Source organism: Pristis pectinata, chromosome 3, assembly GCF_009764475.1.
Source record: "Pristis pectinata isolate sPriPec2 chromosome 3, sPriPec2.1.pri, whole genome shotgun sequence".
Lineage (NCBI taxonomy): Eukaryota > Metazoa > Chordata > Chondrichthyes > Rhinopristiformes > Pristidae > Pristis > Pristis pectinata.
In genome coordinates, this window is record NC_067407.1 from 79,682,035 (window position 1) to 79,706,663 (window position 24,629).

General features: G+C 41.8%; 1 protein-coding gene across 2 annotated transcripts in view; it reads left to right on the forward strand.

Moving 5' to 3' along the window:
• Nucleotides 1-24,629, forward strand: part of mthfd1l (methylenetetrahydrofolate dehydrogenase (NADP+ dependent) 1 like) — a 151,919-nt gene that overhangs the window by 2,123 nt on the left and 125,167 nt on the right. Inside the window, exons 2-7 of one of the 2 annotated variants that reach the window (XM_052011374.1) lie at nucleotides 3,944-4,028; nucleotides 7,687-7,731; nucleotides 13,582-13,635; nucleotides 15,140-15,258; nucleotides 16,693-16,793; nucleotides 18,862-18,998. In XM_052011374.1, the coding sequence (XP_051867334.1) occupies nucleotides 3,944-4,028; nucleotides 7,687-7,731; nucleotides 13,582-13,635; nucleotides 15,140-15,258; nucleotides 16,693-16,793; nucleotides 18,862-18,998 (541 nt within the window). The remainder of the gene's footprint in view (nucleotides 1-3,943; nucleotides 4,029-7,686; nucleotides 7,732-13,581; nucleotides 13,636-15,139; nucleotides 15,259-16,692; nucleotides 16,794-18,861; nucleotides 18,999-24,629) is intronic. The other variant, XM_052011375.1, reaches the window with a different exon arrangement.

Here is a 24,629-nt window from a genome sequence, read left to right on the forward strand (position 1 = left end):
TGATTGCTCACGTGGTAGATGGAGTGCCAGTCAGTTGGGTTGTCTTGTTCTAATTGGTGGTGAAGTTCTTGAGCGCAGTTGGAGATTTACTCCTGGAATGGCAGAGTCACTCTCTTGGTCCTTGTAGATTGGGGCAAGGCTTCATGGATTTGGCAACTAAATCACTCTCCAGAAGATGCTCCAGCTCTAACCTGCTCTTGTAACTTTGGTGCTTGTGGCTGGTCCTGTTAGCTTTCTGGTTGATGCTATGCTCTCTGCAATGGTAATGCCATTGACTGTTAAGGATGGAGGTAACCATGGCATGTGTGGCATGAATGTTATTTGCCACTTATCAGACCATTCCTGGTCTAGCCTCTGCTGCATCCAAGCATGGAGGGCTTAATTTTGCTAAGGAGTTCAGGATGCAATTGACTGTTGCACCAATGTCCCCAGTTCTAACCCATGATGGAGGAAAGGCCATTGAAGCAGCTGAAGAAGTTAGACTTGGGACACTGCCTCGAGGAATTTCTGCAGTGATAGGATGGAATGATTGACAACCACAAGTCTTCCTTTGTGCGAGGTCTGACTCCAAATATTGGAGTGTTTTCCCTTTTGGCTTTAGTTTTACCAGGGCTCCTTGATCCCACACTCAGTCATATGATGTCTTGATGTCAAGGGCAGTCACTCTCACCTCATCCCTGGAATTCATTTCTTTGGTACATGTTTGAACTCTGGCTATGTGGCTGCAGGTGAGTGGTCTTCGTGGGACCTGGTCTGAACATTGGTGAGCAGTTTATTTGTAAATGCCACTTGATGGCACTGCTGATGACCTGTTTGTTCACTTTGGTTGAGAGTAGACAAAGGCAGTGATTAATTGGAATGGATTGTTTCTTCCTTATGAACAGGACATATCTGGGCAATTTTCCATATTATTGAGTGGTGTTGATGTGGAACGATTTTGCTAGAAGCCCAATGAGTTGTGGAGCACAAATGCTTAGTACTACAGCTACGATGTTGTCTTTTTCCATATCTTTGTATCCAGTACTCTTGGCTGCAAAGGGGTGGAGGACGGATGATAAACTGCGCCTGGGATTGGAGGAAAATGGGTTTAATGAGGTCCTAGGATGGAAGAGGGAAAGGGGAATCAATTGATAAGTTGGGGGTTTGGAAGAGTAAGGATGGTTTAAAAGGGCTGTGGAGAAGTTGAAGGGTTATGGGGAGGTGAAAAACTGGCATTCAGGAAAGGGGGTAGAAAGGGGAAGAGGGTGTATAGGGCCCTAATTGTGGGCAGAGGATTAAATTTATTGTTCAGATGGTCACTGGGTGAAGAGATCTTTGTCAGTCCAATTCTATATGGACCAGATACAGGAGGGAGAGATCAGCCTGGCCTCTGTTACTGGCGCGTCCTGTGTGGGAAGGCCAGGTAGTGGTGGAGAAGGCTTGGCTCTGTTGTCTTCCACAGAGAAACATCTCGCCCACTGTCCCAGGCCAGTAGATGAAGAATGGCTGTGGGGGTGAGTCATTGGTGTCTATGGTTGCTGTCTGAGAAACAGAACTGGTTCAGTAACAGAGAACAGAGCCACCCATTTGGATCGTGGATTCCTCATCAAGAAAGGTTGTTAAGTTGATTGCTGATTCTTGGCGGTTTCCCCAGAGCAAGTAATTGCCTGATGAGCATAGTTCCTTTCACACAAAATTATTTATTTCAAAAGCAGTAAACGTCAGCTGCATTTGCACAACTCTGTTCGTGACTTCAGTCCAATGACAAACTTGTGAAGAGTAATGTAAGAAATGTGACCACTATTGTGTGCCCTGCTGTATGTTACATGATAGTGGCCATTCAGCAGTCACGGTCAATGGATAAATAATAGCCATGATAACTCTTTTCAAAGTGCCATGGCATCTCTTTCATTCACTTGAGGAATCATTGGAGCCTTGGTTTAATGTCTTGCCTGAAAGATGAGTTCTCACTGGTTGTGTGGTGCATCAGTCTAGTTGGGCTCTGCCAAACAATGATCTGTGAAGCTGCTATCTCCATGTATGATAGATTTTTAGGGATTGACGGATATGGGATTAAAGTTGTAAAATGGAGCTGGGGTAAAAGATCCAACATTATCTTATTAAATGCTGGAGCAGGAATGAGGGGCTGAATGGCCTATTTGTGTTATGCTTTTGTTCTTGCATCTTCTGTCTGTTGAAATTCACTACCATGGGAATGGTCACTGTTAGCTGATTCTTTAGCAACAAGACTCAACATATCCTTGACCACAATTCAAAAGTTCCCACTGATGTTGTGACGGAGCCCCTTGGTCGGAATTTGAACCTTCTAGCTTCTGACTCTGAGAATGTGACTGCGCACACCTACAGATTGTGATGCCCTTAGGGTCAAGCTGAGATGAGTTAAATGAATCATCTGGTAATTCAGCAACATATCCTCCCAAATACTGGCTCTAACAGTGGCTTTCACTTCAAACATGCTGACAACTGCTGAGCTTGGCTAAAATCAAAGCCATGGATTACTGTCTATTGTTCTGGGCTCTTCATTAAAAGAAAGTATTTGAACAAAGAAAAGTTTGGAAATTGACCTGGGTGATGTTGCACCAGGATGTTTAGAGTTTGAAGAAGAGTTTTTTTTTCCCACTGAAATGCAGACAGTGTTAGGGGGTGTTGATGGTAGGGATCAAAAGAGGAAGCTATGAAGAAAATCTTTGATTAAAAATGTAAAAGGATGTTGGGAATAGCATTAGACAATTCTTGTTAAAGAGCTGGATGGGCACAGGATCAAGAAGTTGGATGGCTTCCTGTGCTATGATTTCTGTATCGTTTTGTAACTTTTGAGAGAAACTTGTATTTTGTTGTAACTGGCCTTGGTTCTTTCAGAATAGAATGTGCTGAACCAGCACAGAAACAGGCCCTTTAGCCCACTGAGTCTGTGCTGACCATCAACCACCCACTCACAATTGTCCCATTTTATTCTCCCCACGTTTCTCTCAGCTCTACCACTTGCCAATGCTGGGAACAATTTAGTGGCTTATTGAGCTTTTAACCCTGTTGGAATGTGAGAGGAAACCAAAGCGTCCAAGGGAAACCCATACGTTCACAGGGAGGGTCTACAAACTCCACACAGACAGCAGGCAGTGTGGGTGATTATTGCCCTGACTGCTTGAGTCATGGTCATATGTCTTGGGGCCTTGTGTGTGTCTGCCCACGTGCAGTACACTGGAACGATGAGCTCCCTTCCACCCCATGCCCCCTCCACTGATAACTGCAGTTAGCTTTCAATGGTACTTCCATGCCTATTTGTTTGTGTATTCTGAGTATGCAGTTATTTTAGCACAATGATATTTCTAGTCTGAGATTGTGCCACTTCATTGTCAATAAAAAAAAATTGTAATTTACCCCGAATGAGTCACTTTCTTGCTCTGCAACAAAGATGAGTGAGGGGGAGTTCTTGCTCAGGGTTGCTGTATTAGTTTGGGCTCTGACTTCAGAGTTGCACCATAAGCTGGTACTCTGTAACTGTAGTTTTTGTAGAGTTAGTGCATTTAAAAAGTAAAGGGACTCAAAAACTAGAAGGCATAGGTGAGAGGGGAATGGTTTTAAAAGGGACCTGAGGGGCAACTTCTTCACACAGAGGATGGTGGGTGTATGGAACGAGCTGCTAGAGGAAGTGGTTCAGGCAGGTGCAATAACAGCAATTAAAAGACATTTGGACAAGTATGTATATAGGAAAGGTTTGGAAGGATATAGGCCAAACATGGACAAGTGGGATCAGCTTAGATGGGCATCTTGGTTGCCATGGGCAAGTTGGACGAAAGGGTCTGTTTCTGAGCTGTATTACTCCATGAATCTAATATGAATTGCCATAAAAGGTGTATTCAATATATATCATTTGGTTTTTTTCTGTGGAGAGATTACAAATTTGAGATTGAATACTAATTTTGAATTTTTTCCTCTGCTACAGGCAAATAATTCTGAATTGTAAAGCAGAGTTGGTAGCTCTGAAGAAATGTGAACCTGGCTTTCACCCGAGACTGGCCTTTTTACAGGTGGGTTTTAAGGTGCTTGAAAAGCAGGTGTACTTTGGTAGGTTTTCTTTTGTTGAGCAATCAGAAAGTTTGTTCAGTCCTTGCCCTGATGTGAACTCATATCTGAGAGAATACTGCAGGGGTCTATATTCTGGCCATGTTGCAGTGTCTCTTGCTACTGGATTACTTCAGTTGCTGTGATTGGTGAGTTTGCTGAGATTCAGCACCTGAATGTGTATTTATTTATTCATTCTTGGGTTCTGGTGGTTACCTGAAAGCCCTGCATCCATTTCCCATCCTTGGTTGTCTTTGATTGACCAACTTGCTGCCTCACTGCAGAGGGCATTAAGGGTCAGTAATGTGGATGTTGAACTGGAATTGTGTAACAACCAGACCAGGCAAGGGCAGCAGTTGTCCATTGTCATAGGATGTTAGTGAGCAGGTTGGATTGTTAAGACAAGAGAGCTGCTTCATTGTCCCAGATTTTCATTTCAATTAATATTTAACTAGTAATCCCACTTGGAAAATGTATGAGTAAACAACTACTGCACTACATACCAGATAATCTGGATGATGACCTGGTAGAAGGTGGCAACTGCCTAAGTCCCCCTGGGATTGGTTAAGATTCTTTAGGGGAAGATTTCTAAAGGCAACATCAGTTTGCCCACATCTGTTGTATTTTAGTGTTGACTTTAATGATATGGCTTTCATAAAAGCCATTAACTGAGGCATGAAGAAATCATTAGACTCGGGTTGTCCCAAAGTCCATCCAGTTAAGCATTGGATTCAGAACGACAGGCATACTCAGCCCAGTGGACTCTCAGTCCTCTCACGGTTACATTCGGGGGCTTGTGCTTAAAGTGGGAAGGACGTCCTGTAGATCAATCAAGCCTTTTGTCGTCACAGTCACTAAACTATAATCTGCAGTCGATGTCTCGGGCTCCTCCATAATTATCCATGGGTATCTCCAAGTCCACTGGATGGACAGATGTTGGAGGTGGTGGGTGTACTGTCAGGAAGAACTGGTCCTGGGAGCCTGGTAAAACTGAAGTCAGTGGGAATTGAGGGGGAAGTTCATAGGCTGGAGTCATACACAGCACATAGAGAGTTGGTTGTAGTTGTTCAACGTTAGTCATTGTGCATCTAGGGTGCCTTCTAAAGAATTTCTATGTTAATCCTATTTGCCTGCATTAGGCCCATATCCCTCTATGCCTTTCCTTTCAAAGTACCTGTCCAAATGTCTTTTAAGCATTGTAAATGTATCTGCCTCTACCACCATCTCTGGCAGTTCCTTCCAAATACCCACCACTCTGTGGAAAAACTTGCCCCTCAGATCTTGGGGCTCCTTGGTTAACAAAGCAATGTGTATGAGGAGTTGGACTACTCTAGAATGGGGTATTAAGTGACAAATATTCCACCATACAAATGCTGGGCAATACCATTCGCAGCAAGAGAAGTAATGACTCCCTTTTGACAATCAACTGCACTTTGCCATGACTGACCTCTACCCTTAAGCTTCCAAACGTCCAGGGAGATACCATTGAACTGAAGGTTAACTGGACCAGTCAAACGCATACAACAGCCAAAAAGACACAACGTTCTGTGCAAAAAGACTTCTCTCAACTCCCAAAACCTTTCCAGCTTCCAAACAGTGAAAATCAGGAGTGTGCTGGAATACTTGATCAGCTGAGTGCAGCTTTAATGATGCCCTGAGCTTGACCCATCCAGGGCAAACCAACCCTCATCATTGCCCCTTTGTCACCCAGCTCCCCATTTCCTATCCGGTACTCCCTCCTCCATGGGTTCATTCCTTTCACTGTTGTCCACTCTCTGCAGTTTGCACCAACCACAAAATGTACAGCAGTAACTTGTCAAGGCTTCAGAGAACTGCCTGACATCCCACAGAACCACTGCAACAGGAGCATTGGACTCTCACACCTGCTTCTTCCCTGCAAGTCACACACCATCTTGCCATGGGGAAACATTCTCCAAGCCCTGGAGCTCTTTGCCTAATAGACCTCTAACAGTTCACAAGGAGGCTGTTCTTGAGTGTTTCTGGGAATGGGTATTAAATTCTGCAGTGGCATCTATGTGAGTGAATTTAATAAAAATTACTTTTGAACAGTAGTTGCTCTGTGGCAGGAATTGCGAATTGTGTGTAGTGAGGTCCTATAAACGCAATGAGACAGTGACCAGATGCCTCTCTATATTGAATGAAAGATGAGTATTGATCGGGAAATTCTCTTCTTTTCAAATAGCACTCATTTGGTGGGGGAGCGAACAGGTTATGAATAATGAAACTGATGTCCGTTCTGCACTGAAACAATACCCTAAATATTTTTGGGGATCTGGAGCTGGACGTACCCACAACTTTCTAACCCCAGGATGAGGGTGTTACCCTTGGTGTCTGGCATAGTGGTGCAATTAGTAGAACTGCTTCCTCCCAGCTCTGGTGACACGGGGAGGCGATGGGAATGTGGGGAGAATCAGTTGTAGGGAAAATCAGCTGGGGATTGGGATTGCTCTGTGAGCCAGCATAGAAGGAAGTCAATTTGGCCCATCAAGTCTAAGACACAAGAAAATTGTGTGCCACAACCCTTCTTAAAGTTCTTAAGACTTTTGCTGCCTTCCTAATAAAATTGAAAACATTAGTCACTACTTTTGTTTTGCATTAGTTTGCAATATAGCCCAAGGCACTTCATAGGAGTGCTATAAAACATAAATTGGCGCAGAACCAATAAGGAAATGTTAGGGCAGGTGTCCAAATGCTTGAGGTTTTATGATATACCTTAAAGGGAGAAAGAGGTGGGGATTTATTAAGGTATTCCAGAATTGGAGCCCTTGTACTTGAAGGCATGATTGTTGGAGTGATTAAATTTACGGCTGAGCAAGGGACCAGAATTTAAGGGATTTGGATGCCTGAGGGTGTAGGGCTGGAGGAGATGACAAATGTCTCAGTTAGGTGGGGGCGTTGATGTCACGTAGTGGGTGTCAGCAAAGTTGAAGTCCATGGGGTAAAGGGACAACGGCAGCAGGGGTACAGATTTGGATTGAGATGCAAGAGACGATATTGGTGAATGGTACTGAGGCAGATGATTTATTAATGACTTGGAGTACAAAGTGCAGTTAGAAAACTGGCTGTTGGACACTGGTAAATAGTGAAGATGTAATTTCAAGGGATCGAAGACAGGTGGTGGAATGAGTTTGATAAGTGAAAATTAGGGCAGAACAGTGTAGTTGATGGGAGGAGTGACGAGAGGTAATGTATCTAAAAGATCTTTTTAAAAAGAAAAGCCTTTTCTGTTGCACCATTTGGGATGTCCCATTTGCTGTACAGCCAGGTGAGTGCTTGTGAAGTATAGTTGCTCTGTCATATCGACCAGTCAAATCTGTGCAGGCTCCCACCAATAGCAGTGTAATGATGATAGACCTGTTTTTGTCCAGTTGAATGACAGTGCCAGCAATTACAACCCTGTGTTTACAATATTGGTAAAAATCCCTTTGCTATTCCCTGAATCTGATTGATCTTCCCATCGTTACACTGGCCTGTTCAGTAACCTTCAAGTAAAATTCCTTCTGGTTTTTGCCAAGCATATTTTCTGAAAGGTGATTCAAAATATAAGTAAATTCTATTGGACCTCCCAGTTGCTGAAAGGAATGTTTTTTTTTAACCTTTTAGGCCGGAGATGGTGATATTTCAGAGGTGAAGAAGATGGCAAAAGAGGTGAGTTTTCTTACCCCATGAATAGGGCATGAACCCCAATTGTTAAATATGCATGCATTTTTCACTTTAATTTCCATTTACCCTGAATGAATTGTCGAGTCAATACAGATCATAGTTGCTCAAAGCAGGAAGAGGCCATTCAACCAATCTTCTTGTTGTGGCCCTTTCAGAGAGCTATTTTACTTTGGTTTCGCCCTATCGGAGAGATTCTCTTCATTCTACTACTCCTCCCCTGCTTTCTCTGCTACTGAAAATTAACTTTAGTTTCTCCTACTAGCTCTGACAAAGGGTCTTGGACCTGGAACATTAACTTAGTTTCTCTTTCCACAAATGCTGCCTGAGTCACTGTTTCCAATATGACCTGTTTTTATTTCAGATTTTCAGCATTTTTTTCAGTCATACTTCATGCTGCTTTTCAGTTTGCTTCAAGTACAAATTCACACACCACACGTGGAAAAAATTATTTCATTTGTATCCATCTGACTTTCAGGTAGCACACTCAAAACTGCACATCTGTGTATTCAGAAAGAATCTTTGTTTTGCCACCCCCTGCCCCCCCCCCCCCCCAAGTTCTTTCATGAGTTGAGATTCTGTCTGATACATTTCTTGCTAACCTCCCATCGAATCAAATTAATGTGCTTGCCTGTGGTTAAAGTTTGTCTTTCCCCCATTTATTTAACTGCAGTGTTGTGGTCAACAAAGCAAAAGGTCAGTGAGTCACTGGGTTCATTTCAAGGAATTTAAACACAGTGAGATGGTTAAGCTGGGAATCTTTGTATAATGTATACTTAAAAATCTTGGGTAATGTGGGAAGATTTATGATGTTACTGCAACTGGAAAGTTACAGCTATCAGGTGAGTTTGAGCAAGTTGGAGCTTTTTTTAATTTGAGGAATGAGGATGTCCTTTAAGTTGTGGATCTGTTGAGCCAAGGAAATGGGGGGAAAAATACATCCTATGTGTGAAAATCCAAATGCCTCCATTTATTGGGCATTTTGTCTATTTAATGGTTAGAATATGGAACTTGCTACTACTGATTGAGCAGAAACCTGCTTTCTGTGGAAATTGAATACATGAGGAAAGTGAATAAAGGATCTGCTGAAAGTCTGAGATTGGGTAAATGGAAGGAGTGAAGTACGTCTGCTGTCTCAATTGTTCATATAACCATCTAAAGTATTCCACTTTCTCATGAATGAGTTTTAAATTAATCAACCCTCAGCTTGCATCACAACTGAAATTGCAATCCATGGTCTTTATCATAGATGCCTGGCAATCCGTCTGTCAAGAAACCTTTCCCAGTTTCTGTCAATCTGAAGGGTGACTGCTTATTTTGAAGCGGTGATTTGTATTTCTAGATTTTTCCCACGAGGAAACGCCTACTCCCCATCCACCATGTCTGGACCCTTCAGGTTTTGGGCAGCATCATACTCCAGTATGGTCTTCTATCTTCACTTGCTCCCTTCCTGCCAATGACAGGGGCCTGACTCTTGGCCACTTAAAATCGCTGTCAGTTCTACTATTTTTGTTTTATTATTTCATCCTGGTCTGTTAACAAAATTTAAATCAGCTAACTTCTAAGAGTTTTTAAAGATTCTGAACACTAGTGCATGATCCCACAAACTGCAGTGAGATACAAGTCCAAATTATCTTCTGAGGAGCTGGGAGGGCCAAAAAACTGGGGAGACGAGACCGCAGATGCTGGAAATCTGGAGAGAAATAGACAGTTGATGTTTTGGGTCAAGACCCTTTGTGAGTCTTGATGAAGGGTCTCAACCTGAAACATCAACTGTCCATTTCTCTCCATAGATGCTGCCTGACCTGCTGGGTTCCTCCAGCTTTTTGTGTGCTGGTCCAAACAATTGAAGTGATTGAAGGAAAGATGGTCTGATGCCCAGAAGGTTAGCATGGATGAGATGGATTGTACTGGCAGGGGGCGTGTGGAGAAAAGGACTGGGTACAATGCAGAAATGAGGGCCGGATCATGGAGAGATTTACAGATCAGAACTTATGAGCTAAATGGGCTCTTAAAAGGAGCTTAAAATGTTTTTAAAGAGATCGTGTTCATTCCAAACTTCTTGCACGATGCATAATAACTTCAATTTGCACACACTTAATGTAGCATTAATGTCCAAGGTGCTACAAGAGAAAATCAAAAATTGATGCCATGCCAGAATGTATTGGAGGAAATGACGAGTTGGGTCATTAAAAGTAGACTTTAAAGTGACCTCGAGCAGAAAAGAGTGGCAGAGGTTCTGGGAGGGGATTCTAGAGTTGTGGGCCTTAGCGACTAAAGGCGTGACTGGCAATAATAAAATGGGAACTAAGACATTGACCTGCCCCCACGATGACTGTAGTGTTGGGAAGTTTAACATGCAAATCCCCAATCAGTAGTTCAGCCTTAATATGTCATGGGCCACAGTCAAGGAAAACCAAGACCTGGGTTTGTCCTTTCACCAGCCACTAGATGGCATGTGCTGATAGGAAGTGACGGTGAGTTAGAAGATGGTTTGAAAATTGGTGGAAGGATAGTAGTATTTGATTTTGGGAAAGACAAATAAGGTGTGAAAGGGAAATAAAGCAGGTATGTTGACCCAAAACAAAATTCAGATGATGGTTGGGGGGAGGATGTAAAAACTTCCAAATCATAATATGCAAGATGATGGATGTTGCTTTCTTGAAGCAGTGCCTCCTATAAATACTACCAATGGTGGGGAGGGATGTGCCTGTGATGTATTGGGCAGAGTCCACTACTCTCTGCAGCTTCTTGCATTCCTGTGCATTTGAATTGCCATAGCAGACCATGATGCAGCCAGTCAGGATACTTTCAACAGTAAGTACATCTCTAGAAGTTTGTTAGAATGATCGGTGACAAGCTGAACCTCCTAAGAAAGTAAAGACATTGGTGCGCTTTCCTTTGATTGCATCTATGTGCAGGGCCCAGGAGAGGCCATCCAATATGTTAATGCCCAGGAATTTAAAGCTACTGACTCTCCACAGCTGATCTCCCAATGTAGACTGGCACATGTTCGCTTTCCTTTCCACCTTGACCACTTTGCACTAAAATTTTTTTTGCTCTCGTTGTGTCCTTTCTTGTAAATAAAAAATTGTGTGTAATTTGTTTGTTTTTCTTGTGAATGCTGTTTGTATGCTATGTGCCTGAGATGTTGCTGCAGGTAAGATTTTCACTGTACCTGTGCATACATGCAATTATGCGAATGACAATCGACTCGACTTTGAGCATACTGATCAGAAATAAAGCAGTGAGTCGTCTTCAGAGTTTGTGTGGTGAAGGAGATGAAGCGGGGGGTTGCCCAAAAAGATGCAATTGAAAAACGATGTGATTGACTGGAAGGAAATGCAGGAAGATGCTGAAACAAGTTAATCATTTTTAGATGTGCTGAGACCTAGATGATCCTGATAGGAATAGATGCTGAGTCTTTCCTCAGGCTGGTGATTCTGGATCAGGGAAGATTATCACAAAAGTGAGGAATCAGCAGTGTATGTTCCAGGAGAGTAGATCTTTGGAGTCCCCTACTCTGAGGACTGAATACTCAGTCTTCGAATACGGTAAAACTTCGATAATTTGGAGCCGGACTGGTGGATTTTCCAGCCGATTGGATTTATTCCTATTAATTCCCCAATGCACTTGCACACTTGTAATTAAATTTTTAATATTTTACTTGGTATTACACAGTTTTGAGAGTGAGGGAACCAGGGCCCCAGTGAGTCTGGGGGTAGGGTAGAGAGTGTGGTGAAAATCACCTGGTGACCCAAATTCCAAATGATCAGGATTCCTGAATGGTCAGATAGCAGATTGACTGAGTTTTACTATATAGCCACAGATGCAATGGATTAACTTTTAGGTGAATTGGGGGATTGAGAATATGGGGTCCAAGTGGGAAACTGGACCCAGGTACAGGACAGCCACAGTTTTGCTGGATGATGGACTAGACTTGAGGAGCCATATCTACTCCTTGTGTTTCCATTGTAATAAGGGTCTGTTGCCACTGTTGATTCACCAGAATTATACTGCGCTGGTTAAATCGGAATCAGGTTTACTATCAGTGACATGTCATTGAAATTTGTTGTTTTGTGGCAGCAGTACAGTGCAAGACATAAAAATTACTATAAATTACAAAAATAAGTAGTGCAAAAGAGGAATTGCGATCTCGTGTTCATGGACCCTTCAGAAATCTGATGGAGGAGAAGAAGCTGTTCCTGAAACATTGAGTGTGGGTCTTCTGGCTCCTGTGCCTTCTCCTTGATGGTAGTAATAAGAAGAGGCCATGTCCCAGATAGTGAGGGTCCTTAATGATGGATGCTGCCGCCTTGAGGTACTGCCTCTTAAAGATGTTCTCAATGGCAGGGAGGCTTGTGCCCACGATGGAGCTGGCTGAGTCTACAATCCTCTGCAGTTTCTTCCGATCCTGCACGTTGGAGCCTCCACACACCAGGCGGTGATGCAACCAGTCAGAATGCTCTCCACCATACATCTGTAGAAATTTACAAGAGTCTTTGGTGACATACCAAATCTCGTCAAACATTAAATTACAAGGCTAAGTTGTATAAACTTACTGTAGCTCCTTGAGAAGGTTGAGGGATGATCCAATCAAGATCTTTAAATGAATTTTGCTGGTACCAAACTTCATTTCCTGGAGGGTACTCGAAAGGAAGAGGGAGTTCTTGAAGGGAGCTCCGAAATTAGATTTCGTGCATTTTCAAGGTGATAACAAGCAAGCCTTTTACATTCAAAGCACAGTGGGCATCTTGGAAGAAAAGCTCTTCAAAAACATCGAAGCCCAAGAAACCATTGGAGCTTTTTGCACGGGTTGATTTCCTGTGCATGAATGCAGGGTCATTGAACCAAAGCAGGCTAATGGACTAGAGATGCAAACTGAGCGTGACGCTACTGAAGGGGCTGATGGACTCCTGTAACTCTGGTCATGTGCTTTACTGGTAGAAAAGGGAGGATAGAGTAATTGGTATAACAACTGAGAGAATGCCAGAAATACTAAGCAGGTCAGGTGGTGTTGAAGGCCAGGTTTATATCCTTTCATTGGAAATAGAAAACTTAGATGAGAATTTTTAAGATGCATGGCGACAAAAGCGAAAGGGGGTCTCGTGGATGGAAGATTGCAAAGATATGATAGTGAAAAATAGAAATGTTAGCTCCATCTCTCTTGCCACAGATGCTGGCTGACCACATTGAGCATCCCCCTGTTTTAATTTTGGATTTCCAGCATCTGCAGTATGTTGCTTTTGTAAACAGGATGGGCAAGTAGGAAAGCTATGTATAGTGAAACAGTAAGAACTTTTATTTATAATGCGCATTTCACAAAACTGCATTTTACTGCTAATAACATGTCCTTAGGAAAGTGGTAAAGCAGGAAATACTGCTGTTTGAGCAGAGTAAAGTCCCAATAACAATAAAAGAGAGAAGGACCAGATAACACGTTCTGGTTGAGTGTTATATATTGGACACAAAGAACTCTGCTGCCCTTTCAAATACCATCATGGGGCTCTTTGATGTCCACCGTGGTTTTCTTAATGTCTCTTCAGAAAGACAACATAATCTGACAGTCTAATAATACTCTGGTACACGTGGTGGAATTGTTGACCCAGATTTTGTTCAAGTCTAGAGTGGGGTTTCTACTCGTGACTTTATGATTTATGGACCAGAGTGCTACCACTGAGTGGCTCGATATTAAGGAGATAAATTTATAATTTATATTGCAATACTTTTTATTGAAAAGAACATCCCCTTTACTCAGGTCGACACTGATGTTGCAATCATATTGCTAGTTGTCAATCTGATCATTGATTTAATATCTAAAGATCTTTTCCTTCATAGGTTGGGCTGCATGTTGTTCAGGTCCATTTGCCAGAAGGAACAGCTACAGAGGAGGTAACTCAATTTTCTGCCAATCCTTATCTTTAGATACTTTAAAACAAGCTTGAACTTCTTAGTGTGTAGCCAAACAAATGTAAAACTTGTTTAGGATGTTAGTGTGGATCAATCATTCACCTGGAAATAAAGTGCAAAGTTTAGTCCCTTTTTCCTGTTCAGGCTGCTGCTGGTCATATAGAATGTACGGCACAGAAACTGGCCAGTTAGTTTATGCCAGTGTGTCATACTTAGGATGGCCCTCCTCCCACCTTGCCTGTTCCCCCGTGATCGTGTTCTTGTAACCGTGCAGCTTGTCTGTAAACGTGTGTGCCCTTATTCTCGAGTGTCACTTAAAGCTGTGAATTCCACTTCCTTCAGATTCACTTAACCTTGGGTCTACCTCAAGAAGGCAAGTCTCTCACTAAATTTACACAACTGATCTGCTTAATCTTGGATCACCTGTGGGTTACCTACTTTTTCTTTGTAGTGAAAAGAGCCCCACTATTGCTTGTTGTTATAAACTCTGCTTTTACGTTCTTTTTTTTTCCCCCTTCTCTTTGCTCCAAATCCATATGAATGTCTTATCTTGGCACTTGGAAAGTATTAGAGGAAAAAAAGTTATCTTGTAAATCTTTCTTGAGTTCTGTTGTGCTTGAACCTAATGGACACTGCTGCTCTGTGCTCTCTGAGCTAGGCTTGTACTACCCATCCTGCTTCAGCTTGAATTCATCCAAACTCCTGTTCACTCATTCAGCCTGTGCTTGCTAAACCACATTGACTTCTGATTCAATAATGGTTGACTTTAAGAACTAGAAGCCTTATTCATATCCTTTTTTTTACCCTCCCTTCTCTCAGCTGTCCATTGTGGTGGTGTTCAAGGTGGGGGTCTCCAAAATTGGGTGGATCTCCAAAATTGGTTTTACTTGCACCCCGACCTAGTACGGGAACAGCGGCTACCTGTTGTCATATCTCTGCTGTTTTAATGGAGAGCAGTCTTTGTTTATACAGCTACATCTTATGATTTTTTTTAAAAACCCTGTCACTACTTGAGAGTACCAATACAATCAATGGAAGTGGTTTGAAAATTGATTAGTGCTTGAATTAATGGTTTGATTGCGCCTACAAACAGATTTATAATTAGCTAGTTATTATTGGATTGTGACAGTGAACCATTTGTTGAAGCAGGTCACCTGGTGGGGGGGGCGGAATTGAAACCACCGGTCTATTGTCTTCTCGCCCTGTAACCATTAAACCACTAAACATAGTTCCTCCACCTGTAGCACTTCTATTTCTAAACACTTAGTACACTGTAGAATCTCTGAAACTCTACCCCACTTTTCCTCTTTAAAATACTCATTGAAATCCATCCTTGGCATCTGGCCACGTGTCCCAGCAATGCCTTGTGTGATTCCCTGTCAGACGTTGTCTGATGTACTCCTGATAATCACCTGGGGGTGCTTCACTCTGCTGAAATCACAGTATATCAACAAATCTTTAGAATAGTGTTTTGTTTGCTTTTCAGGTTGTAAACGAGATCATAAAGTTAAATGAAGATCCAAAAATACACGGCTTGGTTCTTCCCCACAGCCTTGTAAGCGAAGTGACTGTGAGCATGGTGAATCCTGAAAAGGACATTGATGGGTAACTATTCATTCTCCTCCAGTCATCAACACTCCTCCCTATTGCCTGACAGGATTATTGTTTGCTGGGAGAGATGAGCACCGGAACAGGGAGTGGTAGGGAGTATAGGGTGGTATGGATTTTCAACCTTGTATGAATCATTGAGCCAGATGATGTGGCCTCCAGTAGTGAGAGTGGGACATTGATGTTTGCTGTTCTGCAGATATCTCAGTGGGGTATAACACTGAGTCTATGATGGGGGGGTGGGAGGGGAAGAGATTGAAGTACATGCTGGAAATTTTACAGTGTTGCAGGACAGAGGTAGCAAGTACATGGGTGAAGGGGCCTGAGGTAAGAGGCAGTAGAGCTTTGGGTGAACTGGATATTGCTGAAGATGGAAGGGGAGTCACAGGAGCACTGGGGATAATGCAGTCTGGAGGAGAAGGTGACATAAATTACCCTCGTAATGCGCTGCAATGTCAGACACTCCTCCAAGGACTTTGCCACCCATTTTTTAAGAATCAGCAAGACCTAGGCATTGCTGGCATGATAGATATCTGTGTCACAGAGTAGTACAGCAGGGAAACAGGCCCTTTAGCCCAGTTTGTCCATGCTTATCTAAGCTAGTCCCATTTGCCCAGGTCTGGCCCATATCCCTTTAACCCTTTCCTATACATGTAGCTGTCCAAATGTCTTTTAAATGTTGTTATTGTACCTGCCTCAACCACTTCCTCTTGCAGCTCATTCCATATATGCACCACCCTCTGCTTGAAATTGCCACCCCTTGGGTCCCTTTTAAATCTTTCTCCTCTTACCTTAAATCTATACCCTCCAGTATTTGATTCCCTTTCCCTGGAAAAAATACTACATTCATCCTACCTATGCCCCTTTTGATTTTATGCACCTCCATAAGGTGGCGCTGGACTATCTTGAGCTACTGCAGTAGTATAGTGAAGGCAGTCTCCCCATGCCTGTATAACCCTTGATTTGTTGTAGTGCATCATGTGTGGGTCCATGTTATAGCCATTGTGTTGGTGCTCAGAGAAGTAATTGTTTAAGCTGCTATTTTGGGTGGTGATCAAGAGGGTTGCCTCATCCTAGACAGTGTTGAGGTTCTTTTTGTTATCGGGCGAATTGAGAGCTCTTCACCCTAGTGCTGTTTAGCCTTGGTGGGGAAGGGTTTGGGGAGCCAGGAGGTGAACAGCTCACCACAATACCCAGCCTCCTGCAGCCATGGTATTTGTGCAGCTGATGAAATTGAATTTCTGGAGATTGACCTCGGGATGTTGACATTGGGTGGTGTTGATACTATTTAATGTCAAGGGAAGCTCATTGGTCGTCTCCTTGTCGGCTGCTACAGTGAAGTTCTCTGATGGTTCAGATTTATTATTTTTAATTATTAATTTGTTTGTTTCCCCTCTTTTCCCTCCCCACTGCTTGTCCACCCCAAACAAGGATCACAGATGTTAATTTAGGGCGATTGGTCCGTGGCAATTTAAGTGAGTGTTTTGTGCCCCCAACTGCAAGTGCAGTGATGGAACTGCTGGAGCAAGCAGGTGAGTCCTGGGGTCTTCCCACCGCTAAATGTTCTTTGCCTCACACCAATTCACAAAGCACTAGCACTAAATCCGTGCCAGAAATCGTTTTAGAATTAGATTTATTATCACTGAATTATATGACGTGAAATTTGTTGTTTATGCAAAGGCATAAAATTACAAAAATAAATGAGAGTGCAAACAAAAAGGGAATAACGAGGTAGTGTTTGTGGACCGTTCAGAAATCTGATGGAGGAGGGGAAGAAGCTGTTCTGAATCATTGTGTGGGTCTTCAGGCTCCTGTACCACCTCTCCGGTATTAAGAAGAAAAGGGCATGTCCCGGATGGTGAAGGTCCTTAGTGATGGATATTATCCAGTTTTATCCCTGTTTTAAACCAAAATAGTGTTGAACAGAACTGAGTTGTCATTGTGGGGAAACTCACAGGAAGTCCTGCTTGAAACTTCCATCTTCAGATGGGGATTCCTTCTTCATTGCGTTGGCTCCTTCTGATTAAAGTAGATTCCTGTTCTGCTGTTGATTCTATTCAGCCATCTGTGCTCATTGAAAGAGCTATAAAATTTGTATGCCCCCTGCCTTTCTAAATTCCTTTAATCTTACAAGCTTCAAATTTTCTTTAATTGTTTAACAAATTAGCATCTTTGACTAAAGTAAAATACGCCAAAGGGCTTCACAGTATTATCTGATTAAAATTTAATGCCTAGTTACTTAAGGGGAGATTGGGGTAGGTGGTCAAAGAGGTGGGTTATAGGGAGCAGCTTGAAGGAAAAAGGAAAGGGATTATGTTGAAATTTCATAGTTTAAGAACCCAGGCAGCTGAAGCCACAGCTGCAGTGATAACAATCTTGGCTGCTCGAGGCCAGAGCTGGGGACACAGATCTGAGGGTGATTGCAGATTACTATTGAATCTGTTTCCACTGATTTCTCTGCCAAAAAAATTCTCCGTCTCTGTCTTCTGCCAGTTATCTTAATCTATGTCCTCCATTTCCCAGTCCTCATGCCAATCAAAATTGTTTCTCCCTAACTACTTTGGAATAACCTTTCATGGTTGTGAAATCCCCTATTAAATTTTCCCTTAAGGTTTCAGGAGGACATTCTCTGCCTCTCCATGTAAGTAAAGTACCTTGCCCCTGGAAAATCTCCTCCACTTGCTTTCCAGAGTCTGGACGTGCCTCCTAAACTGCACTATCCAGAATTGGGCACAATAAAATGGCTGCGGTCTCAGCAATATTCTTAAATGATTAGCATAATAAAGTGGTCTTGTACGAATTTATATACTTGGAAGGGGAAGTTCTGTAGAGCCTCGGGGAAGGAGCTGGGCAGTGGTACAAATTGGATAACTTTCTTGGAACCAGTTATCGGCATGATGGGTGCAATGCCTGTAAGATTCCAGCAGAGTTGTAGTTTGCTTTCCTGCTTTAGGTTAAGATGCGATTCCCATGGTCTCTCATTTCTCCTTTTTGTGTCCATATCTTTTCTGATTTGGCTGAATCTGTGAAATTAATATGCAGGCTGTGGTTTAATATCTTTACTTCCAACCCCTGCCCCGTAACTACCCATACAGAGATATGACACTTAAGCAGAACCGGATGAAATTACAACAAGATGTTATCCTGGTTGATAGCAACTCTAAGAACGTGATCTGACATCCTTTGATATGCACATTAAATGGTCATTATCCTCCATCATTCACTATGAAACCAAAGTTGAAAAGGTCTTGCATTTGAGTGGCATCTTTCATAATCTTGTCACTTCTCCGCATGTTTTACAACCAAATAGGTACTTTATCCCATTTTTAGGAAATGTGCCCAATTGGTGCCCAGTAAGCTTTCTTGAGCTCTAAACAGAGATGGTCTCTTCTAAACAAGCAAGGTGCGCACATTTTATGATTTCCCCCTGATGCCTATTTCACAATGCTCTGGTCACTGATGCCCTTGCATTGTAATTACATTTATTTAATGTTAACTATTATTAGTCACTAATGATCTTGATGTACAGGCAATTGCTTGTTGTGAATGTGGGTCTACCAGTTTTACAATTGGTTTTGTTTATGTTCCACCTGTCTGCAGATCTGCTCTCTCTTGGAAGAAAGGTTTTGATTATAGGAGAGGGTGGTTCGCTGGAAGCAGCCCTGCAGAAACTTGTGCAGATGGAAGGGTTGGTGGCTGTGAGCTGCCAGTGGCAGAGCACTAACGTCATGGAACTGGTAAGAGCCCTGATCCAAACGTGCAGGATGATGAAGGCTGGATTTAAACAGTAACAATGAACAAGCTGAGCATTCTGTAAATCCTGTTTGTGTTAAGATTGTAAACCCTTTTTGTTAATCTAGGAATATCTTGGTTTTTATTCCCCATAAACAAGAAGTTTATCCAACTTGAGTAAATGACTTGGGTTATGTAGCCCAGAAACAGGATGTTAGTCCCAAACCCCTGTTTCCATTGTTCGTGCTGCACTTTTGCCTCCCTGCATCATTCCTCACTTGTTCTGTTCTCCCTCATGTTTACCAAGCCTCTTGTGTGTATTGAAATTACTTGCCTCATCCACTCCCTGTGTGAATTCATTCTATTTTCTCACCACACTGGGCTTCTTTCTGAGTTCCCTTTTAGATGTCCCGATGACCTCTAGTTTTGGTATGAATGCTACCTTTTTTTTGTCCTGCTCCCTGCTTTCACACTTTAAATATCCTTATGTAGTCAGCTACTTGCTTCAAAGTGGAATGAGGCCCAGCTTGTTCATCTTTCCTAGATGCATGATAATATCTTTCGCGATGGCCCTTGAATATTCTTTTTGCTTTCTCTCTGATATCTCCATTGTAATAGGGAGGCTAGAACTTCACATAATACTCTCAAGAATGGCCTGTCTCAGTCTGGATCACATTAATTTTACTGCTACTAGTATTTTTTTTAATAGCTTATTAACTTGCTACAGCTTTTAAATGATTTGTGTATTTGCACACTCAGAATTGTAAAGCGCAGGAGGAGGCCACAGTCTTTGCCAGCTCCCCATAGAGCAAGCTATAGTAAAACTTAAATCCAGTATGCCATTGTTCGAAAATCCCAGTGGTTTGGTATCTGGCTTACCAGGTTTTGTTTCCCGTGCTCACTTTAAACTGGCTGGGACCCTTAAAAAAAATATATATATACAGTATAGTATATTAAGTGTGTCTTGGAGAATTACTAGGAGTAATATCCAATAAGCTGAAATCTTCCAGTCCAACACCACAACTTTTAAGGGTGCCACGTTTTCAGAGTCTTGCTTTATTTGGTCTCATTCCCTGCCCTTTCCAGAGCTCTGAAAATTACTATTATTCAGGTACTTTCAAGCTAAGATCTCAGTTTTTATATTTATTTTTCAATTAATTTGAGACTTTCTTATCAAAATGTAATCTCTTGTATTTTTAAATTCGTATGCCAATTTTATGTCCATTCTGAAAGCCTGCTTGTGTCTTCTAGTAATTGGCTAGCATCATCCTCCTAAGTTTGTGGATAGTGAACAAAAACCTGAATTGTTGTGGACTGTAGTAAAAGAATTGATTCTTGTGGGACCTGACTTCCTCACTCTGAATAGCAACCCTTAGCCCTGCTTTTAGTTTTTCATCCATTTACCTATCCAATCTAATAATTAAGCCCAACCCTGCAAGTTCTGGACTTGTGCATTAGTCTAGCATGTGGCATTTAAAGGCCTTTTGAAACTGAAAGAAATTGCATCTCTTTAAGGATACAATGTGCATTCATAAGACATGCCTTTTGAAATCCATGCAGACTATAAGGTGTTGATTCCTGGAAGCTTGTGTACTTTCTTTACTAAGGTTTGCATTATTTTTCTAGTACTGGAGATATGATTGGAGCACAGTTTCCTGAACGTGGTGTCTTGCTGATTATGCAGAAGTATGATGTTAACTACCCTTTAGTCCTTGCACAGCAGTTTCCAACAAGTTATTAAATATGATTAATCTTGCCCCTCTGGTCCCTTTTCCTTTCCCTAGGTTATTCCAATACACAGATGCAATATGGTCAAACCACTGATTTTTATTGAGTTTGATTAATTTATCTAATATAGCTCTATCATTCTGATCTCTACTTCTAATGCCCAGCTGATCTCCCTGATAAATATTGATGCAAAATATTGAATTAGGAACAGTGGCTGCCTGCTTGGCTGTTCAATAAAATCATAGCTGATCTGATTGTAACTCCACATTCCTGCCTTCCTCCGTTTAATCCTGCACCCTCTTGCTGGTCGGGAATCTATCAGCCTTTGCCTCAAGACTCTGCTTCCACTGCCCTTGAAAGAGAATTGCAAAGGTTCACTACCCTTTGAGAGAGAATTACCTCATCACTCTTAAATGACCCCTTGTTATTAAACAGTGACTTAGTTCTTCCACAAGAGGAAGCTTCCTCTTCCCATCCACCATGTCCAGACCCCTTAAAACTCCAACAGATATAAACCAGACCTATCTGACCTTTCCTCACGGCAACCTGCCATTCTACTTATTAGTCCAGTAAGTCTTCTGAACTGCTTCCAATGCATTAACAGCCTCTCTTAAGTAAGAGACCATCATAGTAATCCAGATGTGATTTCACTGATACCTTGTATAACTGAAGGATAACCTCCCTACTTTTTATTCAATTTCCCTAGTAATACATAACTTTTTAAGCTTTCCAAATAAACTCTTGTACCTAATTGTGCACTAGGGCACCCAGACCCCTCTGCAACCTCTCAACGTTGAGATAATGTTCTTTCTTCTTGCCAAAATGGACATGTTCATATTTTGCCACTACACTGCCAGATCCTTGCCCAGTTGCTTAGCTATCCATATCTCTATGGACCCCTCGTGTCCTCTCCACAACTTGCTTTTCTGTCTGTCTTTGTGTCATCTTCAGCGTCTTCATCAAAGTCATTTATGTGAATTGCAAAAAGTTGAAGCCCCAGCACTGAAACTGTGGCACACTGCTAGTTGCTTGCCAGCTAGTAAAAGACCCATTTACACCTATTGTTTCCTGTTAGCCAGCCAATGTTACATCCATGTTCATATGGTACTTCTGTACTGCAAGTTTTTATTTTCTGCAGTAACCTGCACCATATCAAATGCTTTCTGAAAATATAAGAATAATATATCCACTGGTTTCCCTTTTATCCACAGCACTTGTTACTACTGCGAACAACTTCAATAAATTGGTCAAACGTGATTTCCCTTTGACAAAACCATGGTGACTTTTCATGACCTTGATTTTTTTTCTAAGTGCCCTGATATATATTTTTAATAGTTTGTAACACTTTCTCAATGATATATGTTGAGCTAATTGGTCTGTAGTTTTCTCCTTTGTCTCCCTTTTGTTTTGAAGATGCACGTTGCATCTGCTATTTTCCAATATTGTGGAATCTTTCAAGAATCTTGGGGATTTTGGAAAATTAAAACACTGAATCAACTAACTCTTAAGCCACTTCGTTCAGGACCCATGGAGTATTGTGGCAAAATATCAAGTTGTCCATTTTGTCAGTCTGTAGCTCCAACAATTGCTTGGTACCACATCTCCAGTGATGATTTTCCTGCATTACTCCATCCTTTCCTATTCTCAAATTCTGGAAATAGAAAGCTACTTGCATTGATCTTGACTATGGAAGATATAAAATACCTGTGTAATTTATCTGCCATTCTCACTTCTCTCCAACACCACCACCACCCACCCCAAAAGATTGGGCGGAAGATTCAAAAGCCTGAAAGCACGTACCACAAGGCTCGAGGACATTGAGGACTGTTGTTAGACTATTGAATGGCACCCAGTACGATACGATGGGCTCTTGACCTCGCAATCTACCTTGTTATGGCCTTGCACCTTATTTTCTGCCTGCACTGCACTTTCTCTGTAACTGTAACATTTTATTCTGCATTCTGTTATTATTTTACCTTGTACTACCTCAATGCACTAATATGATGAAATTATCTGCATGGATGGCATGGAGAAAATTTTTTCACTGTACCTCGGTACGTATGACAATAATGAACCAATTTACCATGTCCTTAGGCTTGGACCTATTGTCTTCTCCTTCAAACTGAAAGTAAAGTTAAATCATCAATATTCATGCCATTTTGCTATTGCTTGCTGTGAATTATTCTGTCCATACCTTTGTGGCCCTTTTTTTTACCCATTCTAACTTTCTTTATTTTTGTCTCTGCAGGATATGTTTACTGTTTTCCTGGATAACTTCTTAATTTTACTTTCCTAATTTGATTTCTCTCCTTCACCTCCATTCTCTCTTGTGCTCTCTTCTGCTGCCAAGCACTAGTGTGGGCAAAAAGATCAGCATGGATGTGGTGGACTGTGTTGTACAACTGAGTCTGCCCCTTTTTTTTTTTGCCCTGTATTTTTCCCTGATATTTCCTTGGTATTTAGCTTATTCTATTTTAGCAAGTTGTATTTAAAATATTTTCTTCCACATTTGTTCAATGTAATTGTTTGGCCGTTTTGCCTATCTTCACTTCTAAATTTCTGTTGTTAGTCCCTCAACATTGGGTTTCTCCAGTCTGCTCCACGATTGCATTGAGAATGGCTATCTGTGACTGGTTTAGTGAAGTTTTGGGTTTTTTGCGATATGTTTTTTTTAAGGAATTTCATAGTGAAAAGAAGAGCTTTGTTAACTGGATGAAGTGAGAGATTTCCCATTTGTTTCCTGTTCTTTACCACTTTTGTGACACAGTAGCACTCCCTTTTACCTGCTTAATTTCTCAATGGATTTTCTTCCTAATACTTAGTATTTTCAACCAGCTCATTTTGTTTTAACAAGCCACTGGTAACCTGACTTGCAAGAAATTCCTGACAAAGCAGTTAGAACATGGAAAATAATTACAGGTGTACTAGAGTACAAAGAATCTTAGAACTTGGAAGGGGGGGGGGGAGGAGGTGAAAGTTTCATTGGGATAATGTCAGCAGTGGGAGACTATATATCAAGGCTCATGTTATGGCTCTTTCATTGGAAATACAAGTCCTCCCAGGTTACGGCAGGGTTTGGCTTCTGTGAGCTGTTCTTAACCAGGACAGTTCACAAGTCAGAAATGTGGCCTTGAACCGAGTTCCCACAGGGCAAAAGATGCCTGCAGGCAGCCAATCCATCCCATACACCCCATTGGTCTCCCAAACATTTGATATGTACAGGCTGTACATAAGTTGGACATTCTTAAGCTGGGATGGACCTGTATCTTGGATTGTTTCAGCACTCTAAAAGGTATTTTATCGTTAAAATAGTCTGCTGCCCATTGAATGGTATTGAAGTTTGTTGGCAGGAGGTTGCAGCTTCTTCTTGCTTCAGTTGCTCTTTTAGACTTTTTGTTTGATTTTCTGGAATAAATCAACTTGTGTTGGCTAGGATGCAAACTTCTTGATGCTGTGTGCTAAGAGCTTAATCATGTTTGGTGTTGGGAGAAAGCACTCCATAAAAGCTGAAAACAAAACCTGCAGTTTGTTTTGAAGGAGAGAATTAATTAGCAGAAATGTGAATGTTAAATTTATGTGGAACAGTGTCTGGGCCACAGTTGGATCTGTGAACAGCTGCAGATACCACATTATGTGACAACACTGGAGAAAGTGCAAGAAGAATTTAGAGGTGAAACTGGAATAGTCATGATAATTCTCAGGAAGGATTGAACAGGCTGGAATCTTTTCTCTCTGAAAGACAAAAGTGACCTGAAAGCTCTTTAAGTATTTGATAAGGGAGATGTTTTTTCATTTTCTTTGAGGGAAATCCAAAACTATAGTCGATGAATAAAGGTCATTAATAAATTGGGAGACGTATATCCAGACTGCTTTGAAATTAGGACTTGCCTCAACATTATCTAGTGAGT